The sequence below is a fragment of the Protopterus annectens genome, chromosome 1.part0, assembly GCF_019279795.1.
Source record: "Protopterus annectens isolate FY-2018-M chromosome 1.part0, PAN1.0, whole genome shotgun sequence".
Classification (NCBI taxonomy): domain Eukaryota; kingdom Metazoa; phylum Chordata; order Ceratodontiformes; family Protopteridae; genus Protopterus; species Protopterus annectens.
Window position 1 is genome coordinate 678112533 of NC_056725.1, and position 20000 is coordinate 678132532.

Below are 20000 nucleotides of genomic sequence, written 5' to 3' on the forward strand. Positions count from 1 at the left end.
CTGGGGCACTCCTAGGATAAGACTGGGGGATGATGCCAGCCATCATTGCTTTTGCGTAGTAAATTGACCAGTTTTTTGTGGTAATCAGAGTGTGTATGCAATGGAAAATGAAGCATGGGAAAAATGAACAATCTATACAGGCAGAATTGACAACCCTGTGAAAAACAAGTGCATGTGGAATCGGCCTACACTGTCAGGCAAATGCTGGGTGTGTGGTATTAGTGGCATTGTACACTCGTAGATTATGTCTTAGATTAACATCAGAAAATGGAAATGGGTATATAGATCACTGCAGTAGCAGTGCACCCCAGACATTTACAAGACAATGCAGTGATACATAGCTGTCTAACAGTTGTCATGTCCACGCTATACAAGGAAAATGTAGCAGAGTGCTGGATAGTAACACAGACGTGAATGCAGCATGAAATGGCCGTAAGACAACGGCAGTGAGCGCAAATGCTGTGGAAATCATATACCTGTGAGACACTGTACGATACAAATGCTGATGTACTACAAAGGGGAACACAGCTTAACTGCGTTGGTACATCCAAGGTCAGTAGAGCTGGCATCAAGATGGTAACATCAGGAATAACTGGAACAGGTAAGGTCAGTAGCACAATTACAAATGGATTTAAAATGCATCAGTCTTGCAAGCAGTGAGCAATTATGCAGTAGTTACATTTTTAACAGAAATGCAGAACTTGGCAGTGATCTATCAAGTGGGTAAAACAAAGATCTACAAGTCTGTCAGCAGTACAATAACCCCCAATGCCTGGAGAAACTCATCAGCCTCCTTTGGTAGGTAGTACAGTCTTTCTATTTCTTCACAAGCTACATCACAAAACAAAACAAAAAGTGGTAATAAGCACAGTATAAACTTGGACATCTGAAACAGCCTATAGCTGTACAATAAGGCCTACTTCAGTATAACAAAACATTTAGTCATACTTACTATAGTTCACTATAGTAGTCAGACTGTCTGTTCCTAATATTTTCTTGCTATTGGCAGAGAAGATCTGGGTGGCACCTATTGTACTGAGTCTGGCACTGATTACCAGAGCTGATGATGTGTGTGTTATCACTCAGCCCTCTGGCATTCATGTACTGGGGACCCACATATAAGTCCCCTAACAGGTGCTTGTGATGATGCATGTATAAAACATAAAGAAAAATCTTTCTTTCTTTCCATGCTGTACCACACCAGAAGCCCTGCCACAATCAGCTCTTACAGAAGATATAGCCACTTGCAGGTTGAAACGAAGAATGAAATGATAGCCAAGCCCTGATGGCATTTGCTCTTCAGTAACGTGATATGCACTGACATGTAGCAGCATGGGAGTGTGAGGTAGCCCCAAAGAAATGTGTAATAGCTTGACTACAATGGACATTCATAGACTAAATACCATAGCAGTACATTGCTATCCAAAGTGCACATGTGATGTCACTCCTCTATGAGCTGCCTGTCTGGGTTTGTAAAACCACAGAGGAGCATGAGTGTGGTCGACTTGCCTGGCATGAGCAGGACGTACAGTGGACGACCAAGTATCTATATAGATAAGAATTATCACAGTGCAGTGCAGATCCATAACCTAATAGATGTGCTATGAGGCCAGTATTAGCATGATAAAATTTGTGGCCACCCTTGCCGCACTGATCTTGCTATAGAAAGTCCTACAAAGTCATGATTTACATGGAATAGCCTGAAAAACTGATTATAGTAGAGATCTACAAGTCTGTCAGCAGTACAATAACCCCCAATGCCTGGTAAGGACACACAGGCTTTAAGCAGGCAGAGGCACAGCAAGGGTATCTGTACTACATTGGGGAGAGAGTGCTTAAAAGTACCCTGTACAAAAAGGGACTAATAGCACAGGGAAGGGGGCGAGAGCATAAATAGCACAGGTCTTGTCTTTCCTCAATCCATCTCTGGGAGCACGTAATGCCAAACGTTTTCTGGAGAAGTAACTGGACACGTGTTTGTGCCTAGGAACTGACCATTCATCCCAACAAAGATATATGTAGTAATATAAATTTTTTTTAGCCCTATGCTTCCATGGCAGGCAGATTTTGAACATTGACAAGGCTGTCAAGGCCTTCAGAAAGTATATGTGGTAGGACCTACTGAAAGATGTGAATGCTTTTGGCAGGCATAACAGAACAACAACATATATCCACCAGAGGACAACTGATATGATCCATCATGTCTAGACAAAAGATCAGGCCATTGCAAGGGAACAAAAGGACAGTGGAGGAGGACTATTATCACGGACTATGTAACTGTCAGGGAGGCACCAGTCACTATGATTATATGCCACTACCAGTGTATAGCAGCACACCACTGTCATGAGCCTGCCATTAGTAAACATCGTCGCATCTCTCCTGCAGGTATGTCAGGGATGCCATCAGTGTGCCTTGCATCCCAGTGTACACATGGGTTCATTCTGTTTGCAATATGTTATGTGTGTTGCTGTTGTAGCAAGGAGCATGTGATTGTCGTGTATGTTCATTTATGTACATGGGTGTTTCTCTGTCTCTCTGTCTCTCTCTGATTTCACAGGTGTCACCAGTATGGGGCCAGGCACAGCAGAACAGGACAAGCCTGATGTTAGTGCAGTTCCAGTGCTTGGCAATGGTGGCAGCCTGCTCGTGTCACAATTAGAATGCACAGTGTCAGTCTTAGCATCACTTCACAGAGGGCACAGTATCACCCATATCTAGTGACATGTCTGTGATGGCATGGGACATCATCTGTTCCTCTCCACAGAATGGATATGCTATCCATGTCAGCCCACCACTGGGTCCACAGTCCTCACACATGTGACAGCAGTGGGCACTGCTGCCCATATAGGGTGTGTTCAAAGCGCAAGGGAGAGAAGTATTTCTGATCATTAGCATCAAAACTCCCTCTCAGTCCTGTACTTTGGTGACACAGTGAGCATCAGTCAACAGATGTGAATGTCAGTCATCTTGCTTTTGCATAGGCTCATAGTCATTGGACAAGGACAGTCTGTAGCTTCCTGTTCTAGGGGTGGCATACAATGGGTATGTGTGGCATATTGCCCCACCTACACAGACGCTCATCTATGTAAACCACCTATTCCGTCTTTGTACCACACCTCCCTATTGTGACATCCCTAACCTCCACCAAGGATTGTCGCAATAGATGTCTCCAGGACTATCCTTCCACTAAAGATGGTAATGCCTGTCTCTTCCTGGAACTCAGTCAGTCACTGAAGCCTTTAACAGAACATGAGTAAGCTGGGTTGTAATCAGGGCTTTTCTCTATTTTAGCCATGAGTTTTACAATAATGCTTTTTCATGGCTGACCATACAGGTTTGCAATCAGCCATAGTCTTCCTATTCCCTTCCTTGATTTTTAGCTTTTACTTGCACACAAAGCTAAACTCCTACTCTTTGTTTTGCCTCAGGTCTGACATCTAGAAGCCATCAGTGTAATGCTTCTAGAATCTCTTAACTGACATAAACTTCATCATCAGCTTTACTAAGTCAACTCCTCCTGTCTCACTTACTCTAACTGAGACTAGTTCACCATTCACTTTGCACCTTTGAACCTTTTGTAAGTGCTGCTTTTTAAAAATCACTTTGGTGATGCTGTATTTTCAGTTTTCATCCTTAAAACATGGGAGGATCTTCCCTTGGCCATTTGCCAGCAAGCTTTTAAAGATTCATTCTAACAGTACATGATCAAAAGTTACTTGGTAAATTGATCCTGTAACTGTGTAATTACTTGAATGTCTGTCTGCAGTCACAGGATGGCTGGCCAATGACAGCATATTACTGTTGGTTATACCTCTCAACCTGGAAACGTCAAAAATCTGAACAAGGCCCATGACAAATAGGTACAAATCTGTACGCTGATTAACATAAAATTTACATACACAATTATGTAACCCCACCCACTCCAATGGAGTTGTGGGATACCAACTTTCAAATACAAGCTGAAGAACAGACAACCAAAATATGGCACCAGAGTCCCCCTGCAGCCATTCCAGTGTCCCATTGCCTGGCTATTTCGCCTCATTTACCATAAACACTAATGTGTGCATACTACTATACTTCTACAATGATTGTTTGGATTTTATTTTTATAGCACAATGCACAGTCACTTTATAGCACAATCACAAATAGACATCTGCTAAACAAAGCAATACTGTCTCACAAAGAAAATAGACTTAGCATTAAAACTTCTCTGCCCTTGAAACTCACATTCATTGAAATAGCATTAAAACCCAGACCACATCCAAAGAAAATCATCTGGCCAGTGGTGGATATAGATTACCTTTGGGCTGTTTTCAAATCATAGGCCCTTTGCACACAAAACAAGAAACATATATGTGTTCTTTGATACACCTTCCTCACGTTATTAAAATTATATTCCTTGTATAATACAGTACACTTGTTAGACTTAGAGGACATTTTAAATTTATTGTTTGAACATTTTTCCAGTGAAACTAAATGCATGAACCAATAATGACAAAACTGCCCATTTCAGAACATTTCCATCATAAAAGTCTACTTAGACACACACACACACACACACACACATATATATATATATATATATATTTATATATATATATATATATATTATATATATATATATATATATATATATATATATATATATATATATATATATATATATAATGACAGCAGTGTAAGCCATAGTCATCTTGCACAGGTTCTCTCACTTATTTTCAATTTCAGGTTTATTTATGGGGGGGGGGGCAAAAGGCCAAAAAAACAGGGACACATTTTAAACATTGCTTGTATAATTTTGGAAAGTTGCTAGAATAAAATATGTTATCACCATACATTTCACTGGCAAGTCTTGAACCCAGAACCCTGTACACTACAATCAGAGCAACATGCCACTATGCTAAATCAGCAGTTTCCTGAAAGATAGGAAGACTGAAATGTAAATGGCCATCATTTAGTGAATTCAGTTCTCACTTCTCACCATAGTCCTCAAAATCTTAGCACAAAAAACCTGGACAAAGCCAGTAATGGGGAAATACAGCCCCAAAATAGAGACACATTTCAAATACTGATCTTATAAACTTAGAAAATTGCTAGAATAAAAAGTTTTCTGTTACCATTTATTTTCTGAAGAATATGAAATCTGAAATTCAAATGCCTGTCATTAGTGAATTCAATCATTCAGTTATTTGCCACAAATGTCCTGAAAACCACAGATTTTATGAGGAACAGAACAAAAATATGGGCCATAAATTCACAAAATAAATACCTCAAGCACATAACCAAGCAGCATGGTTCACTCGCAGTCAGATCCAACTAAATATGTTGATTCAAGCAGCAGCTCTACCCAGAAAGCAGAGTTCACAATAATAATGAAATAAATACCTCAAACACACACCAAGCAGCATGGTTCACTCACAGATTCAAGTAAATATGTTTCCTGATTCATGCATCAGCTCTGCCCAGAAAGCAGCGTTCACGAGAATAAAGAAATGAATACCTGAAACACATACACCAAGCAGCGTGGTTCACTCGCAGTCAGATCCAAGTAAATATGTTGATTCAAGCAGCAGCTCTACCCAGAAAGCAGAGTTCACAATAATAGCAAAATAAATACCTCAAACACACACGAAGCAGCGTGGCTCACTCGCAGATCCAAATAAATATGTTGATTCAAGCAGCAGCTCCATGCCCAGAAAGCAGCGTTTACGAGAATAAAGAAATAAATACCTCAAAAGTTAAAAATCCAATTCAGAGCAGTCCAGATGCACACTCTCAAGCAGCTCTGCAGTATCCAGTGTTCACTCGCAGATCCAAATAAAAGTAAATGTTTCCTGATTCAAGCAGTCCAGCAGCACACTAGGTCAAGCAGCAACTCTGCCCAGAAGATGTTTCATTTGTACTCGACACAGATAGTAAATAAAAAGAAATATTTCCCATTCAAAAAATTCAAACACGCAGATCCAAGTAAATGAAAAGAAATGTTTTCCATTCAAAAAATTCAAACAGTCCTTCCCGGGCAGAAAGCAGCCAGCCAGAAATGTGTGGAAGTAAGCCCTTGAGCTCAATTCTGACAGGCTGACGGAGCTGACGTCGTCACGCACGCAATGACGTCAGCTCAAAATGAGAAAAAAATAAAAATTTTTAAAAAAGCTGGGAAAAATTCGGAAATGAAGGGGTGCCACTCGGGAATCGTAGCACCCCATCATTTGGACCCCAAAACTTGGTAAAAAACGAGTAATTCGGTACAGTTGGGAGGTATGCTGTTGGTCTTAATTTTGTTTGCTGTAATCTCTTCTTCTCATTTCCACTCATTCTCATCATTACTTTAGTGATCTGTCCATCACATTTTATCTTTTTTTTTTTTTTAAATATGATATCCCCTTCCTTATTTTGCCTCACCTTTTGTTCCCTTATTCCTTATCATGTTTGCTTACAGTTTCTTTTAACTTCTTTAACAAGTTATGTTAATGAGGGCTCACCATTGCAGTACACTTTCTAGTGGATATCAATACTTGTACCTCCCTCCTTCCTCTATCAAGAGATTTCTCTCTCCAGTTGTAAGGGATCTAGTTAAGATTGCAGTTTGATTAGAAGTTAAAGTTAGGTTAGCACTTAGTGAGTTGTTAGATTTTGTAAACTTCATTGTGTTCCTTCTTCATAGTTATAAACTGTTTAGCATTTTACAGTAGTCTATATCATTGTTATATCTAAGATAGTCTTATATGTACAGTGGATATAAAAAGTGTACACACCCCTGTTAAAATGCCAGTTTTTTGTGATATAAAAAAAATGAGACCACAATAAATCATTTCAAAACTTTTCCCACCTTTAATGTGACCTATAACCTAAAACGTACAATAAGCTGGTTGCATAAGTGTGCACACCCTCAAACTAATACTTTGTCAGGTGATGTGGGCACATGACTTTTTAGTATTTAAGTGGAGTGCTTAAACATTATTTTAAAATAAAGCGGTTTTATTGTGCTATGTAACATTTATGTGCAACCTTTATCCCTTTATACCAACAGAAGAGAAAGCTGGTACATAATTATTTTGTACATATTTTTCTCTCACTTCATGCTAGTTAGTCTTCTGAAAATAATATATTCACATATTGTAATCCCAGTATTGTCTAAACATCTCCTATTGGTAAGCATGTCACACTGGAACCAGAATAATTTACTTAGAGACTTGAAAACAGATGCCTTTGTGACCATATGTCCCAGACCAATGATGTGTCTTGAACTGTCTTCTTAAATCAAAAATGTGACCTTTGGAGAAGAACCACTTCTCCTCAAACACTTTGCAGCCCAGTTCTCCATCTCCATCTCAGTGCGACAGCAGGGCTAATGCGCATGTCGGAGTGTTTGGGGGGGGTGGTATGGAAACTGGGCTGGAATACTGTTTATTACTTTTTTAACCCTAGCCACTATCTGCTTGCAAAAACACACCATTAATCATGTGGACTCCTGTGTGTGCACTGCTAAAACACTGCCTGGGCCCAGACAAAGTAGAGATGGCTGTGCCCCCCCCCCCCCCACAGCCATCAGCTACCATAGCCAGTCTCTCTTTACTGACCCTCTCGTGCCAAAGACCCTAAATGCACTCTTGTCACCACTGACATTATTATAAGGAAAACATGTGTACCAAGAGCCCTACTTCTCTTTGGCAGATTCTTTATAGGTTCATAGGTTCATACTAGCTCTGCTGCCCGGGGGCATATATAAGCCCAGCCAGAGTGTGTGTGGCTTTCACCACCCTGTCCAGCAGTGACACAGAGATGATCAGGACATGGCCTTGTATGTCAGGCACAGATCACCTCTGAGCAGACATTCTTGGTGAGGTCCCTTCATGATCAGGTGGGCAATGTAGAAGGTCTTCCTAACCACTTTAGCAGTGTCAAAAGAGAGGTTACTGTCAACTTGGGTCCCCAGGTCCCTGATAACTTCTTCAATGGATTACCACCTATGTGGTAATTAGGGTTACCTTGTTTTTCCCAAAGGGTATATACATTTTTGGCATTTAGCTTAAGGCCATGGCTCTGGCACCAGTTATCCATTTCTATGAGACCTCTCTGGAGGATGTCTGTGTCTGATGGAGTGTCAATTATGGTGCCCAGTTTGCAGTCATCTGCAAATTTTTATGTTTGCCTGCACTTCAGAAAAATAAATGAACAAGAGGAGTCTGACATGGCACCAGCAACTCTAACCCTGTGTGTTCTGTCCTTGAGCCAGTTTGCAACCCATCTTGTGACATATGGGTTTACATCTAAGCTGGTGAGCTTTTCTATGATGCCGCTTTTGCTAGGTCAAGGTAGGCTGTGTGAACTGCCTCCTCATCAATGGCCTTAGAGACTGTTAAGTTCAAGATGCAGGATCTGCCCTTGACAAAGCCAAATTGGGTAGGATCCAGTGTCTGTAGGTCCCCAATGTCTTTATTTATGAGTTCCATTATGATCCTCTCCATAGCTTTGCAGACAAGGCTCGTCAGGCTTATGGGGTGGTAATTTCCAGGGTCCGTAGAAGCACCGACAGTTGCCCGCCATTCTTTGGGCACGATCCTGTAGTAAGGCTAAGATTAAACAGCAGCCTTATGTGTGGGTTTAGTTCCTCATTGAGTACACCGTCCGGTCCCATTGATGCTGTGTTTTTTGCTTTAGAGAGAGCAGCTCTCACCTGGGCATCTGAGATGTTTGGGAGGCTAGACTCTGGTGGGATAGATATTTCTCCTTTTGGGGGCACTGAACCTGTCGGTAAGTATGTTGGCAATGTCTGTGGGTTCAGTGATTTTTTTTATCATTTTGGACTAATTCTGAGCATATCTGGGAGTTTCCACCCAGGTTTCTAACATAGCTAAAGAAGGCCTTATGATTGTCTTTGTGTCATTAGCGATTTTTCTCTCAAAGTTGGCCTTGGATGATTTTATGAGTGATCGTAGTTTTTTGCTAGTATTGATCAGAGATGCCTTCCCTTTTAGGGCTTTTGCTCTGTCATGTAGTAGCTTTCTCCTCTTGTTGTAGAGTTTGTTTATGGCTGGGGTCCACCAGACCGGGCGCCTGCCTTTGGTGGAAAGGGTCTTGATTTTATTAGGGATTGCTTGATCCATACATTCCTGGAGGTGCTCGTAGAAGGCATTTGTAAGGGTTTCAGCAGCGTGGGTTGTGGTTTCCACTGGCTTGGGGGCCTTGAAGGATACCACTCCAGTCTTAAGAAGTGTGAAGTTAGCTGATTGTTGTTGTTGTGTTGTGTCTTACATACAGACTTACATATAGACTTGTACTGTACTGTTCTTCAGAAAATTGAGACAGTTTTCTTCATATATTATTGCCTAGTGTAAGCCTGTATGAATGTGAGATCTCCTTAAAAGCAGTGCTGGCAGATTCCAGTTTAGTATTTCTTACTGCTCTAAGCCATTAACTGCTTTGCAGTTTACTAGTCATGCACCAACTAAGTTTGACTCAAAAATGTGACACTGATAAGTGTGTTTCTTCCAAAATAAATGGTTTACTCATTGTGATATTTTGTTTTGAGCCTATTAAATGCAGTAACTTTCTCCTAGAAGTCTATTAGTAAGTTTGCTTTGTGCGAGACAGATTACACCAAATATTACTCTACTAAATGTCCATCTTAGATTGGTTTATATGATAATATAGCTGATTGTTGTTGTTGTGTTGTGTCTTTCGGCTTATCCCGGATAGGGGTCGCCACAGCGGAATTCCGGTCTGCTAATGTTTGGCAGTGGATTTTTACGTGCCGAGTTACCAGCCCTGACGCACAACCTTCAACGAAGGCACGCCCATTCACGTATGTGTTGTAAAAAAGTTAAGTTTAACAGGACTGCTAAAGTAAGGAGACTGAAAGTCCTTCAAGCTTTTTATTTGTTTATTTTTTATTTCAAAATAAACTGCATAATTTGAGGGAGAGTAAAACTATTTAAGAAGAAGGGTTAACAGCACCTAAAATGGTCTGCAGTGAAATGGAAGTTAAGGAATCCTTAAAGGAAGGAAAAATAGATGAAAAAATAAAAAAACTCTTGAGTCCTCCTTAAGTTTAATGGGTTACAAATCCATAAAAGATCCTACTACAGACTTCCAAACGTGTGAAAGGTAAACTGACAGCATACCTCTCAACCTCTTTAGTGCAAGAAATCTGGACCAAGCCTGACAAAATGGAGGGGGGGGGGGGCGGCACAGGCCCAAAAATAGGGATGCGTTTTAAGTATTGCTCTTACAAATTTAGAAAGCTGCTAGAATAACAGGAATTGTGTTCACATGCATTTTCTGAAGGATTTAATGTCTGAAACTCAAAAGGATGTAAGAATTTGTTGACTTTAATTCTTAGATCATCACAGTGACATGTCAGGAAAAACACAAATTTTATGAAGAACAGACCAAAAATATGAGGCAAACATCTGGACAGTTGAGAGGTATGACTGACAGGAGTGCTGACAGTGGGAGAGGAAATTACTTCTCCATTACATGGGTGAAAGCCTGGAGAATGTTGTGTGGAAGCCTGGAGAATGTTGTGTGGCCTTTATCCCTTAACACTAACAGGGTGTCAGTTTGAGGACCATAACTTCAATCATTAGTGCAGTTGTACTTTAAGTGCAACATGTTCTAATTCCAGAACTGCAGTGTGTCTGAATATTTTCTGTACTCAGGAGGAAAGAGAGAGAGAGAGACAGAGAGACATTACGATCTGCTGTTGTATGGACTTGTAGTGGGGGCAGGGAATGGTGCTGCAGCTTCATGGATCATAACACGAGGTTCATCATGCCAAGCAGTGCTCAGGAATTGTAGCTGAATTTAAGTTTATGAACAATAGATTCCAAAGGGCTGGCATTGTATGTCCTACTTGTGTGGCATGTACTTCAGTTACACAGAGGCATGGTGTTAGCCCAATAAAGAATCGACCATGTCCTATGTCTGTCTAAATGACTATTCCTCTGCTGACTAGTTCGTACCTCTAACATCAGTTATCACTATACCTGTTGTAAGGTTAATCCTTACTCAAAGAGCAGTGATCTCTTCTGGGGTGATGTGTGGTACAAAAGTAAGTGCAGCTAAGGAACAAATGGGCAGGCTGACTGGAGCTGGGGGGGTCTGATAGCCAGCATGTACAGAAAGAACGCTCAGAACATAAAAGCTATCTGGTTCTCTGCTTACTGGTATCTAATTTTACTTTACATTATCCTCACCATACTGTGCAGACTGCCCCACACTGTACTATGCAGACTACTCCACACCATGCTGTGCAGACTGCCCCACACCATGCTGTGCAGACTGCCCCACACCATGCTGTGCAGACTGCCCCACACCATGCTGTGCAGACTGCCCCACACTGTACTATGCGGACTACTCCACACCATGCTGTGCAGACTGCCCCACACCATGCTGTGCAGACTGCCCCACACCATGCTGTGCAGACTGCCCCACACCATGCTGTGCAGACTGCCCCACACCATGCTGTGCAGACTGCCGCTTTCAAGCTATCCAAGCTAGTATCATGAAACAGTTTAGAGAGAATAGTTAAGAAATGGAAGATTTTCAAAAATAATGTGAATTAGTCAACAGATGTATGGTGATATTTGGAATGTGCCTTTGGAAGGGGGTATAACATAATCGGGCACGAGCAAAGCCAGATGTATGCTACACATTTTAGTTTGCTTTGCTGCTTTGGAAAGGATGGATTAAGCAGTGTAGCTGAAAGTTAGCTGTGATTTATTTGCAAGGACATTAGGGATTTTATCCTACGTAGACGCTTCCTCATAAGATAGTTGCTCGTTTGCAGCAGCTAGATAGTATACTTGGGGCAGGCAGTGTCAGATGTTTGCAGTGGGGTGGCATTATTGCATTCCTTTAACCAGGCATATGGTGATGTTTATATGATATAAATGCTTCTGAACAATATGATATATCTAGAATCTCACTGGAAGTCTTTGTCTCTTGTAATAAGAATGACTGGGTATCTGTGGAAGTCTGCTGGGTGTGAGTCTGAATAACTGTGGCTACTAGGCAGTGATATAAACAGACAGCCCATATATTTAAAGGAAGGTAGTACCTCATTACTTGTAATTTTCTTAAAAGAGATTGCTTCTCACAGAGGAGATGTTTCAATTTTAGATTACAAAAGTGTTGGAGTGTATCAAATGTCACAGAATTATCATTGTGCCTAAACAAAGGGCTTAATAAGCAGACATAAGCACATTAAGTAAAATGTAATTAGCTTACAGTAATGCATCGTATGTGTTGAAGATGTTGATAGCATAAATTATGAGACTACTTTGTTGACAAATACTCTATTTTATATTACATCATTTCCAAATACCTGCAAAATAACTGAAATTCAGTTTACTTTGAAGAGAATTCACTAGATTCTATTTGTGTTAATTTGATATTTTCCGGATAGAATAAGTCACAATTGTTTTGTAATTATCCTCATTCAAAATGAATACTTAATGTGGAGTTGTTTGAATTGCTTTTGCAGTTAATGATTTAAATCATTTATCATAGCTGAAACGAGAAACTGTAAGCTAAGTTTAGTAAAACTACTAGGTAGTGCAATACAAATACATTATTTTTAACTAAACACATTTCTATCTGGACATATCTTGTGTATACTGAATTTTGAGTACAGATTTTTTTTTTCATTCTTTCAACAGCTTCCCTTATCCGTGGCAACCGTTCCAACTGTGCCCTTTTTTCAGACAATCTGGATTGGCTAGTCAGCAAATTGGACCGACTGGAGGCTTCCTCAGGTATGTGAAAAGCTACATGATGTCACAACTCTGCCTGTTACAGACCCTTGAAGTTTGCAGATTCTCGTATATCCATGCAAACATTTTAGTAAGATGGACATACAAAGCTCATTTAATTGACTGTGACCAGGGGGATGTGTACATGATTTAGCAAAATTAGACAAATGAACACAGCAGATGGTACAATGCAAAATAAAAGTGGAATAAAATATGCAAACAGATTGCATGGCTGCATTGAAAACCTGCAGAGATGAAGCAGCAAAGTGAAACTGAAGTTCAAGTAAAATGATATTAGTAATGCCAGGCAACAGTTGGGAAAGCTGCATCACAGGACCAAGGGAGTAGAGAAGCAGAAACGCAGTAGGAAATATTAGTAGGATAAAGGCAGCACCCAGAACATGAATTAAAGATAAATACAGCCAGGAAGGAGGGGGTGGACAACTGCCAAATAGTAGGCGGTAGAAAGAAGTAGATAAGAGGGGTAGAAACATAGATGAAGCAGAAAGGATAAATGAGGTGATGAAAGGGACAATGGTACAGGAAGTTGTGGAATGTGGAGTTAACCAGTGTTACATTGGGAGTGGGTTCTGCTAGCAGGGAGTACTGAGTAAGATATAAGGACAGATACCCCAACACACTTAGAGGAACCCTTTCCAAAACATTTTATTTTATTTATTTATTTGTTTATTTGACATTTGTTTGCCAGGAAAGTCCGACTGGGTAGGAAACCCATTTTCAGTGGAGGTCCTGGGAGAAAAGCTCCAAAAATACAAATAAGAGAAACAATAACATTTTTAACAACAGTGATATGGTAAACAATATTGATAACAAGAGGAGAATGATACAAAGTAGGCATCTGATTTGTGCACATATTGTCCAATATTTACAGACTTTTACAAGAATGCCTGAGGTGTATAAGTTTATAATGTACTATAGTTCTCATTGATGTAAACAGACACTGAATAGCATTAATGGAGTAGAGTTTTCTGCAGATAAACTACTGTGTAATAATAGAGGTAGGCAAAATTCCTGAACTACACAAAGATATTCCCCATTTATATAGTGATGAGAAAGGTGCCAAGATTTATAAAGTACATAGAAAATTCTCATTTACATAGTGAAGTGGAGTGAGGATACAAGCATTTGGTAGGAATACATAGGGTCCATTTTGTACAGACTTTTTCATGACTGCTTGAGATGTATATGTTTCTCTTATAGTGTAGTTTCTGTATATATAAGCAGACTTGTTTTGTATAATGGAAAGTTTGAAAAGAGATTTATTTTGTAATAAGAAAGGTGGCAAGGTTCATTTAGGCTTTGTGTAGTCGAAGCTTTAATGAGAAAAGATAAGGTGGAAAGTGATAGTATTGGTACTCAAACTGTAGGAAGTAATGGGGAGAAAGAGATTTAGAAAATTACATAGTTAGGGCACAGGCTTGGTAAGAATGGTATATGATAGATGCTGATGAGTAAAAAGACAAAGATACTAAAGGAGAAGGAAGAGGGGTGGGGGGAGGAGGATGGGGAGCTAGGCTAAAATAAAAAAAGAAAGAAGGATAGGGGGTAGGGAGAGTGGGCTGGTAGAGTGAGGTGTAGAGTAAGAGAAAGGTTAGTGAACAGGGACAAGTGCTTGCTCTTAATATATGTTCCTTTAGTTTGAGTTTGAACTTTTTGAGGTTTAGAATAGTTGTAATGTCTAAGGGTAGTGCGTTCCATAATTTGGTAACTGAATATAAGTATAAAGATTGTCCAGCAGGTTTGTCTGGTTTATAAAGGGTTAGGAGTTGTTTGTTCTCAAAGTGTAGAGCTCGCTTTGGTATACATGTTTGAAGTAAGGAATTTATGGCAGGACAGGATTCAGAGTTATAGATAATTTTATTGTCAGTTGTAGGTAGTTGAGTTTTGAGGGGAATTTTAGCCAGTTAAGGGATGTAGGAGCAATACAGTGGTGTTTATAGAATGGGGATCCTGTTATGAATGTTACGATTCTACTGTAGCATGACTCAAGCTTAATTTTTAGTGTAGATTGAAGTTGGTTAGTATAGGGGCACCATACAATAAGGAGGGTAGTAAGTACATTGAGGCTAGCTTTATTTGAGTGGTTGGGGCAATAAAAGTTTTGTGTCGATAAAGCACTCCAAGTTTAAGGTGAGTTTTTTTATTTGTATTGTGTATGTGAAGATTGAAAGAAAGCTTGTTGTCTATGGTTACCCGTAACAGTTTGGTGTGTGGGACCACTTCTATTTGTGTGTTATTTAGAGAGTATATTTTGAAGTCTGTTGGTGGAGTTTTTGGTGTGAAAAGAAGTAATTTGATTTTATTTGGTTACAATGAAAACACTGTGCATTGTTTAGCCAGAATTCAATGGACGAGAAAGCAGACTGGGTTATATCCCTAAGGTGGGTATTATTATAGGAGGATAAAATAAGGGTTGAATCATCAGCATATTGAATGAGAGTACTTTGACAGGAAACAGTTTACAGGTTGTTTATAAAGATGTTAAAAAGATGACAGAGGATAGACCCTTGGGGTACTCCTGTTTTATTTATTTGATATTTTGAGAGTACTTTTCAATTTTACGCATTGTTCTCTTTGTGCTAAATACTTGAGAACAATTGTTGAGAATTTTCAGTTAGCCCAAGGGAAGAAAGTTCCTGTAACCATGTCAAATGCTTTTGATAGGTCCAGAAGTATTGTTGAGGTTAGTTGGCTGGAGTCTCTGGCTTTATTAATAGTATCAGTAAAGGATACTAGAGCAGTTGCACTGCTATGTCCTGGTCTGAAGCCATGTTGGGTTGAGGTAAGTAGCTGGTTGTGGTTAAGGTAGTCATGTATTTGTTTATGTATACATTTTTATAGGATTTTGGAGAGGGGAGAATGAATGGAAATAAGATGATAGTTAGACATGTCATTGGATTTACCTCCTTTCTGTAGAAGGGTTTTAATTGAATGTTTCCAAAGGGCTGGGACGTAGGATTCAGAGATGGATTTGTTTATGAGAATACTAACAGGGTAGGCAGTAGTGTCAGCGGCAAGTCAGGTACTCAGATGGGAGGTTCTCAGATGAAAGACAGCATAGTTTAACTTTATATAGTAGGTATCATGCATAATTAGTGGGTACAGGATTTAATGTTTAGGTTGGTGGTGAGGGTGTAGATTGGGTGTTTTTAGAAGAGGGAGGGAGGAATAAGACTGGAAGAATTGGATGAATTATTAGAAGATGGGTTATTAGTTGTGGAATTAGTACTGGAAGGTTTATTTGGACTATTGACTATGTTAGCAATACTTTATAGAAAGTGTGTGTTAAATATCTCTGCTATTTGATATGGGGTTTTGTCAATGAGAGGGGCTGGATTTTGTTTTGTACCTGGGGTAAGCAATGATGAAATGGTGGACCAACATTTTTTAGAGTTGTTTTTATGTTCGGATAGTTGCTTTGTGTAGTACTGTGTTTTTGTCATTGGTAATAAGTTTCTTAGCTTCATTGTATGATTGTCTATAGATATGTAGGGTTTGGTCATTTTTTTTCCAGCCATTTTTTCCAGGCTTTGTCCCTATTAATTAGTGACTGTTTAGTTAACTTTGCAAGCCAAGGTGCATGATTGATTCTGGTTCTCTTTGTACGAAGTGTGGCTAGGCTGTTTAGGGTATCTAAAATTAGTTTGTTGAAACGGTTGACTGCCTCATCTAGGGGTAGTGTTTTTAGGATAGACCAGTTTAGTGATTTTGACATTTTGATGAAGAGTTGTTGATTAAGCTTAGTTAGGTTTTAGGAGGTTTTGTAACTGTGGGCTCTGGATGAGTGGGATGTATGCCTCTAGGTATGCGTGGGTAGGTGGTCACTTAAAGTGCCTGGGAGGGTACGTGAGTTAGAATATTTAGTAGGGTCTGTGACTAGGATCCAGATTTAGACTATTGGTTGGGTAGTCTGACATTAAGTTTTGTCAGCTGATGTTGACATCATCCATAATGATAGTTTCATTAAGGTTGTTTTGGGACATCCAAGATAATATGTCTTCCTGCATGGGGTAGTTATGACCAGGTGATATGTATATTATTGTTATACAAAGTTGTTTGGTTTTAGTAAGTTTTAGGAAGGATATGAAAATTTCTACGCTACTGAACATAGGAATGGATTTGGAGTAGGGTATGATTGTATAGCAGGAGGGGTTAATTAGAGCCACCCCTCCAGCTTTTTTGTGGGTTCTATCTGATCTTATTATATTATAACCTGAGGGAAGTATTTCTGTGTCTTGGATATGTTGTTTTAACCATGTCTGTGTTGTTGCAAGTATATCGGGTGTGTACTGTGATAACCGCGCATGGAGGTCTGTTCATTTATTACACATGCTACATAAATTTAGAGTACTGGAAGAGGAGGTATAGTGGGCATGAGATGTTGAAATAGATCCAGGGTTTGGATGAATATCATCACATAAGGATAAACCAGTGGTATGTGAGAAATAGTAGTTTATAGAATAAGGTGTTACATTTTTGTTTTAGTTTTTAAGAGATGGTTTATTTTACAGCTAGTGGAGAAATGTAAAAATGTATACTTTGAGAAATGGAGGGTACTTGTGTGTAGTAGGCTGGCAGATTGAGTAGTTATTTATATGTTTTTTGAGGCTAGTATTAGATGTGATAGTATTTATGTTTGTATTGATATTTTCAGTAGTGACAGATGTGCTATTTGTTAGTAAGAGAAAGCTAATTGTAAGACATTAGTTGGATGGTTAGTCAGCAAATTGGACTGACTAGAGGCTTCAATGCTTTAGTGCATAATACAATGATTCAGTAAAGCATTGAAGACCAGAGAATGATATGACAAGTGGAGGAAGTGATATAATGTGGTAAGCCATGAAAGTGAGGAGTAGTAAGAGTATGTTGTATAATATACAATACACTGTGAAACCAGGTTGTCATTCAGAATGAGAAAAACAAAACTTGGAGGATGGAGAAAGAGCAGGGAAATTTGTTATGCTGAGTACTAAATGGGGATCCAAGAGCCACAAGTCATGATCAGTTAGCCTGGAGAGAGTAAGGAGAAACAGTGCAGATGACGTTACTATGCCAAAGATGACAAGACATTAATTAAATCTTTTTTTTGTATTGGGGCACACTGGACTGGTAGCATAATTTACCTTTGCTGCAATAACTACTTTGTTATTTACATGTTTCTTTGCATGGAGTCTTTCTAAATGAAGAACTGAATGCTTCTGTACAAACAAACTGAAAATCAAGACCTCTTTGATGTCTTAGTAGATAAATGAAATATCCACAAGAAACGTATTGAGTTTTAACATGGCAACCCTTATCTGAAATTATGTCCTAGTGGTCTGTAATTTTCTGATAGCCTGTAGGCTAAATGTAGCATCTGCAGGTAAGGGTGCAGTTGATAGCTCTTACAGAAAGAATTTTGAGATTATTCAAAATGTCAAGGGCTCTCTTACTTAGGACAAGTATATTGTATCAGTGAGAAAAGTCAAAATAATCATGACTCAGTATTCTTAACTTGAACTTGCCATGCAAACCTGAAGGCATCAGTTACTGTGTGAGACTTTGTTTCCTGGAAGCTATGTGTGGTATCTCTGGGAAGGCATTGAGGCTAGTCATATATCTGTTAGCTAAATCATCTGCTGCAAATCATTTAAACACTATTCACATTGTCAAGAAGGCTCAACAGCATCTGCACTTACCAAGAAGGTTGAGGAGAGCAAAACTACCACCTTCAGTTCTCACAACCTTCTACAGGGGTACCATCGAAAGCATCCTGACTAGTAATCTCTCTGTGTGGTATGGAAAATGCACGGTTTCAGATCGCAAATCTCTCCAGAGGGTGGTGAAAGTGGCAGAGAGAATTATCAGGTCCACGCTCCCATCTATCCAGGGACTTGCACTCTACTCAGTGCCTCAGCAGAACCATGGAAATAGACAAAGACTGCACTCACCCTGCCCATGGCCTGTTCTCGTGTTTGTTTTCAGGCAGGAGATACCATAGCTTACATTGCAAAGCCACCAGATTTAATAGAAGCTTTTTTTCACAAGCCATCAGACTTCTGAACTCCAGTAATAACATACACCATGCTAGTCGTGGAGGTCTGGAGTTACAACACTGAAGTAATTCACAGTTATATGCAATAACTCGATGAAAGTACAATCTTATGCCTTATGTGCAATATTAATGATGCCAAGTTAGCATTACGTGCAATTTGAAATCTGTCTGATTCTGATCTGTGGAATATATTATTTGTGCAATATTTTGGGTCCTGATGAAGACATGTAAGTGGAATAGTCTTGGTGCATGTCATTGTACTTGTTACTGCACTGCATAAATGTCTTACCGTTGTTATTGTTGGATTAGCATTAGTATGTGTTGTTATTGTATTAATATCAGTATATGCTGTAGGCACATTGAGTTCGAACTAACGCAATTTAGTTCAGTTGCACTGGTGTGCAGTCTGAATGACATTAAAGTTCACATTCACTTTGACTTTAATCTTTTATGCCAATAAATTGTTCCTCAGACTAACCTAATTTTTTTCCCTTTCCATCATTGCTTCATACCTTCCAGTCCTTACCCAAGTTCCCTGTCCATTGCCAGGTCTGGGGCCAGTGTGGAACTTAAGGGTGTCCTAGAGTGTCTTGTTGGCAATTTGTTCTGCAAGACGGAGGTACTTTTTTTTTATTACCTCTCCTCATTTATGTCCCTCTCTCCTCCCTTACACTCATTTTCTAGTGTCTCCCGAGGGCTGCTCCCCTCTATGGACCATGCCTCACCTCAGACAGTGCCAAAATGAGATTCCCTTCCCTCAAGAGAGACACGCCCACCTTTCCCTGCCAGCACCTCACATGACTAAGTTGAACCAGGATCACCTGGGCTGTTATGGCTTTTATCTCTCTACTCCATGGCGCTGCCTCAGACTAACCTAAGTTTATCAGTACAGCTATCCATCCATGTTTGTTTTTCCTGTCGATCTCCCAGTGAAAATATATTTTCAGATGAGATTTTATGTTGAGAGGGCAAAGGCCATCTAAAAAAACAGCCAGCTGTTTTATCTTCTTCCAAGAAAAAAAATCTGATCTGAAAGTTTCCCACTCTCCTTAGCAAAACAGTTGTTTGACTGTACTAATTTTTGCTATAATGAAGATGACATGCCACTTGATTTAGTACCAAAAGCTAATTGCACTAAGGCTTTCACCATGTCCACAGCATTTTTCAGAAATACAGCTGTGGAAAATATT

General features: G+C 39.6%; 1 protein-coding gene across 1 annotated transcript in view; it reads left to right on the plus strand.

Moving 5' to 3' along the window:
- Positions 1-20000, plus strand: part of LOC122794026 (ryanodine receptor 1-like) — a 2146276-nt gene that overhangs the window by 479910 nt on the left and 1646366 nt on the right. The window contains 1 exon segment of the mRNA XM_044062140.1: positions 12663-12758. Within this exon segment, the coding sequence (XP_043918075.1) occupies positions 12663-12758 (96 nt within the window).